General features: G+C 37.5%; 1 protein-coding gene across 1 annotated transcript in view; it reads right to left on the bottom strand.

Moving 5' to 3' along the window:
• Positions 1–435: 435 nt before the first annotated feature.
• Positions 436–6,000, bottom strand: part of ETV1 (ETS variant transcription factor 1) — a 70,454-nt gene continuing 64,889 nt past the window's right edge. Inside the window, exons 13-14 of the mRNA XM_068404679.1 lie at positions 5,741–5,842; positions 436–3,157 (exon numbers count right to left, since the gene is read on the bottom strand). Of these exons, the coding sequence (XP_068260780.1) occupies positions 2,936–3,157; positions 5,741–5,842 (324 nt within the window). The 3' untranslated portion in view covers positions 436–2,935. The remainder of the gene's footprint in view (positions 3,158–5,740; positions 5,843–6,000) is intronic.

The following is a 6,000-nucleotide window of genomic DNA, read 5'->3' as shown; positions in this document are numbered from 1 at the left end:
CCACCCCAACCCCAAACACCCCACATTCAAATTCAGTAGGGTATTAAAATGCCCTGTGAAAATGTGTAAGTGTTCTTAGTTGGAATCAATTTTTCTCTAAATTCACATAGACCACCCTCCTCCCTTTTGTCAGTTAAATAAGATGCTTTGGCAATATAACTCCTGCCTATAACTCATATATACATGCACATAAATTGTACATACTCCTCACTTCTATTTTTTTTTGGTTATATTTTGCAGGAAGCCATTCTAGGCACTTGGAACAGACCATCATCTCCTCTTCCAAAGGAAGAACCTTACTGCAGGGGCCTCTCCAGTCCAAATGGTTAGGAATCCAATACACAACAATCTTGCAGAAATCAGCTGCCAGATTTATTATTCTACCTGAAAACCCCAAACAAAAAAAAAACCAACCCCAAACAAACAAAAAAGTGGAATAAAAACAGACTTTAAATAAACCTCTTAGGTACATTTTAAAAAGGGTTAATCAGTTCAGTGAAAGACTTTTATATCTTCTGCTGAGAGATCATGTAATGTTGGTCTGATTGCTTGTTTTGTTCAGTGAGTCACTACCGTATACAGATATATATATATATTTCTTCTTAAATATTACACATTTGATGCATTTTTTTCCTTTTTTTTTCTTTTTTTTTTTTTCCTTTTTTTGTCCAACCCCTTTCCCAAATACCCACATCCTGCCACAGGCAAGAGGCACTCCATGATGACATTAAAGAACCAAAAGCAATCCAAGGACTTTTCATCAAAGCATGTTTCATTTGAACCTTATTTCAATGGAAACCACATTTTTTTAAACAATCTTACTCAACTTTTTCCCTTTCCTTTTTGCTAATTCTGCAATTTTAGACTTCTGATTCTGGGTTGATCACCAAAAATTTAAGTGCCATTGAGACCTATGGATGACAGAATTAGGTGACACATTAAGGCATATATACACTCCCATAAAATATGTTGTTCTAATGGATCTGGATAAATTAAATACCTGCTCATATGTTTTTTACGCACCCATGGTTTCTAGTGACCACTACTTCTTTACTTTTGATTAATTGCATATTAAAATATTCATAGCTTAACTACTGTCTTAACTGACAGAGGATGGAAAATTAATCCACCACCTCAGACTGTCTTGGAAATCCATCCATTATGATGCAAATTACTCTTGTTGTTTTATGGTTATGCATTCATTTCCTCCCGCTTCTCAGGAATACAGGAAAATGAGGTACTCCATATAACACCTATTTAAATTTCACTGGGAAAAAAATCCAGATCTTACCCCCTCTCCCTCCCTTCAAACTAGGAAATATTGTATTTCAGAAAAGGTGCTCATAAATATTTAAAACTTTTGGGTTTTTGTCAGGGTTTTCTCTTTGTTTTACATACAGAATAGCGTGTGTGGCTTGTGTTCAAGATTACCCCTCTCAAAAATAAAACAATTTGAAAAAATAACAATGAAAAAAAAAAAACCTCAGAATTTAAATTGTCTTCCGAGCATATCTGATCACATTTACATTTAGCATCCAAAACAAGTTGATTGGTAACATCAGTGCCAGCACTACAATGTCATACAGCGACTTCATGGTATTCTTTGACAGTTCGTCTAAGTCTCCGTTCCACCAAAAATTACCAAAGGTTCTGCAGAGCTTTCCTTAGCAAGCTGAAGCTTACTAGTCATTTGTGGATGCGCGTAAAAGCTGCTTATAGCACAGCTATGGCGTAAGCTATTTTCTAAGCAATAAATGGTTCAAGTCATCTATTTTGTCCTGAAATGCTACCTGTAGTTACAGCATTGCTTATAAATGGTCATAGTAAATTCAGCATCAAAGAGAATATTACAGAAAAAGACAGCAGCAGAAGCATTAGCATTATCTAGTATTTATATATGTTATCAACATAACACAGCAGTAAAAGGTTTAAATGCATATTAATGGGTACCGTGTCTAAAAATTACTAAAGTACCTATTTAGTGTATTGGATATTTTTCTCAAGGAGTGCTTGCTGTGTCTAAACAGCATAATTAGATATGTGACTTAGTACAGTTAATTCCTATTGATTAAATAACTTATTTATGTACCAAAGGAAATGGAAGGATACCAAATGTTTTCTCCCTCCCGATCACGATCCTGTATTTAATGCTGACATGATCATCAGAAAGCCTACCACATGTAATTACTACCCTCAAATGGATCTTGAAAGGTCTAAGCCATAGCATGGGCCACGTATGTATAGCAACGTGGCACCAGATATGGCATACGACTTGAAGTCTGAAGTCAGGGATTTTGCTTGGTCACTGTATTTATGGCCACTCTGTCATCAAACAGGATTTTTTCTGAGGCCATACAAAAAAAAAAAAAAAAGAAAAAAAAAAGGAAAAACTCTTGAGATATCTGATTGTGTTCAGAGGCACGGTGCAAGGTCTGCCACTGCAAGCTTCTAAATTAAATGCTGTGGTATACGCTTTGCTTCTCTTTTATAACTGCAGAAAGACAATTAAGGGCAAGAAACATATGCCCTAGGCATGCTGTGCTGATATAATCATCAAGTGGTTATTTTGCACAATGAGAATTAACTGTACTACGGATACCCAGAGAAAATGTACAATATCCTATGCTGATATGAAACAAAACAGACATGATATAGCTTTTTTGTACTTAAAACCTGTATGTTCCCTTCCCAAACTTAAGTAAAAAGCAAACCCACCCTTTTCCTCCTGTTACACAGAATAACGTTAGGTTCCAAGCCTCCCCTTTCAAATAAAGTGCGCTGTCCATGGCAGACCATAGGAGTAATGCAACAGGAAAAGCCCCTTTTAGTGTACTATTTAAAAAACAAACTGAAGTCGATTCAGCTTTCCTCTGGGTCTTGTTGAAGAGGAGAAGCCTAAGGGAGGGGGAAAACATCCCCTTCACTGTCACTGTAGTTAATAGACATAGCCTTCATTATAGGGGTGGGTGTTGCAGCAGCCACCGTCCTGCACGTAGACCATGCTCTCATCAAAGTGGGACAGAGGCACAGTGTCCTCCTCATTGATGTGGCGCTCCATGTCAGTCTTCAGTAAGGGGCGCTGATTGTCTGGAAAAGCCATGGAGAAAAGCGCCTCAGGGTCGCAAACAAACTTGTAGACGTATCTTTCTCCAGCCACCTTAGGACAACAGAAGGGAGAAAAAAGTGCAGCGTAAGGCCTAGTGCTTTTGCAACTCCAAGTTCAACAGTCTTATGAAGAACTCACCTGCGTTACGCAATTAATAACGCAGCAGCAGAACTGGTAAGGAAATGACCTAGCAAAGACAACAAGGATCTGCAGAAGCAGACTGTGCAGAACGCTCTTGATTTTGCCACATGTGATATCCTGTTGGAAGATGAACTAGGTATTCTACTTCTAAACATTTGTTTGCGATCGTTTCCTACACTTAACCACAAATGGAATTGTTCTTATTGGAAAATGTAAACAAATTGTCACTGCAGAGGCAAAATAAAATGACTAAGTCCAACACTGTGTGCGAAGCGGAAAAAAGAATCACATTGCACGACAGAGATCTGAATTTCACTTTACGCAGATTGATGCATACTTAAGTATAAAAGCACTTATAGTGCATGCTGATTGTACAGGGACAGCGTAAGCAAATACGTAGGCTAATATGTACTTAGCAATTGCTCATGCAAAGCTGGGACGTTTGGATTTGCCTATGGAGCGGCAATTTGTCCAAAGCTCCTGAAGTTTTGCCTTATTCAGAAATAGCAGTAAATGTCTGCTTCATCTTCCAAAACGTTAAACAATGATAAAAACAATAAAGAATTATTGTCTTATTTTTTAAAAAAAGTCAATATAGTGTTTTCTCAAGCACCTTATTTAAAGAATGCCATTAAAAAATATGAACCATGTTGCATACTCACAGTTTATTAAAATTCTTTTAAAATAAAGATCATATTGCCTGCTTCTTGCAACTCCAGCTAGCATGGTATTGGAAGTGACTGAATGAAGGTGGCAAAAGCACTGCAAACTTAACTCTGTTCTTATGGGTGAAAAATAAGTCTGAAGCACCTCCTTAAGTTTTCAGCTTATTTATTCTACGAGTAATGTAAAGTTTTGGTAGAGGCTATATCTGCAGTAGAATTTTTTTCATTAAGTTAATGTCAGCAAGTTTGACAGACTGAAGGCTGCATTCAGAAATTGGGCATTTGCATAACCTGTTATCATTGCTTACCTTAAAACAAAAGGGGAAAAAATGTGCATACAAATCTTGCAGTAAAGAAACCTGCTATGAATCTACAACCACCATTAGTTTTTAACATACACTAATTGTCGAGATAGGGTGATCCCAGGGCAAACCTCAAACACTGCTATGTCAGAAAAATAAGCATCCAAACTATCTTTTAAAATGTGTGTTAAATACATTCTTGTAGATAATAAAGTAGTTTAAGAGGTAGCAAGCTAGCTGCCAGAAGTACTCGTAAACTTTCCATATTAAATGGATGTGTGGGTTGGGCAGCGTTATCAGCCTTATGGTATTCCCATCCCCACCTTTTTAACTTGTTTCATTCTCTTTGCTACTTACTCTTGCCTCTTGTGCTGTCTTTGAATTGTGCCAGCAGAATTGCCTACGCAGCTGAGCTGCAATCTGCAATGAGGACTTCCTCTGCCTGAAGCACCACCCAGCAAAATCAAGCGTTTCTGCTTCTCCCTGACTGGAACCAGTCTCCAGTTCACTTTACAAAGACTCAATGCACAATTATGTGATGCACAGAAATGGACGAGGCACTGTGCTGCTGGAGTACCATAAGCCAATACTAGCCCAGACTGCTGTCCAAATTGACTCCTGGACAGTGAGAAAGGAGAGCACTACAACAATTCCATAATCAAAGCAAGAGAACTTGTAACAGGCAACTCCAAACTGAGAATTCAAAAAACCTACTGGAAAAGTTGCCCAGTAACTTGAGCTGAGAGCATTGTTACCATTCATGGAATTGGCAAATGGCAGGTTTAAACATGTTAGTCATCACAAGTCACAAAACTAATGTGAAAAGATATGGAACAAGTTTTACAGCACAAGGTGTTCATTATGATCTTTGATCACACCTGCCAGTTTTGTAGATGCAGCAGACAGGTCTCTCCTATTGATTTCTCAGCCAATCTACGTAGTACTACACAGCAAGATTTAAAAACATACATGTACATCAGCAAGCCACAGTAGAAGGACACGTTGAATACTGTCAGCAAGACTAGACTGTTATATATAAATTAAATATTTCTCATAATTCAGTCTATTATAAAATATTAAATTCCACCTACAAATGGTATTATTACAACACTATTGGTAAAATATTACAGTATTTGGTATGATAATAGGTATCATTTTTCTCCCCTATCTTGCACTTACCAAAGTACCCAAGCGCGGGGCAGCTAATTTAGATCTGCAAAACATTATTCATACCGTACTCTACTGTTTGCCTTTCCCAGGTGCCAGGAAGCTCTTTTGGATATTTTTGAATATTACCTCTTTCCCTATAATCATGACATGCATTGTGTGAACTAAAACCACAGACATTTTTTACAGAGAAAGAAAATATCTTGATGCATATACTGGACCTGGTAGGTGAAAAACGCAATTGACTAAACAAATGAAAAACCTGCCTAAGCAATAAGGTTACAAGTACCCCTCATAAACTGACTTACGGATTAACATGCAACACACTGGCGAAATTTAATACAAAATTAGCTACTCACCTTTTGCATTATTCCCTTTTCATAATAATAACGAAGAGATCGGCTAAGTTTATCATAGTTCATAGCTGGCCTGTTTTTCTGAATCCCCCAGCGACGTGCCACCTGCCACAAAAATGGATTAGCATTGATTTGTTAAATGCATTTAACAAGCAGATCTTATCACAAGATACTTTATTTGAGGATGGAGGACAGAGAACCCTGCAGGTGCAATGAATAAACACAAGAGAAAAGGTTGCCATGACCTGAATTTCCCATTACTA

The sequence above is a fragment of the Nyctibius grandis genome, chromosome 7 (assembly GCF_013368605.1).
Source record: "Nyctibius grandis isolate bNycGra1 chromosome 7, bNycGra1.pri, whole genome shotgun sequence".
Taxonomy (NCBI): Eukaryota; Metazoa; Chordata; class Aves; order Nyctibiiformes; family Nyctibiidae; genus Nyctibius; species Nyctibius grandis.
This window is presented reverse-complemented; position numbering and strand designations above follow the sequence as displayed.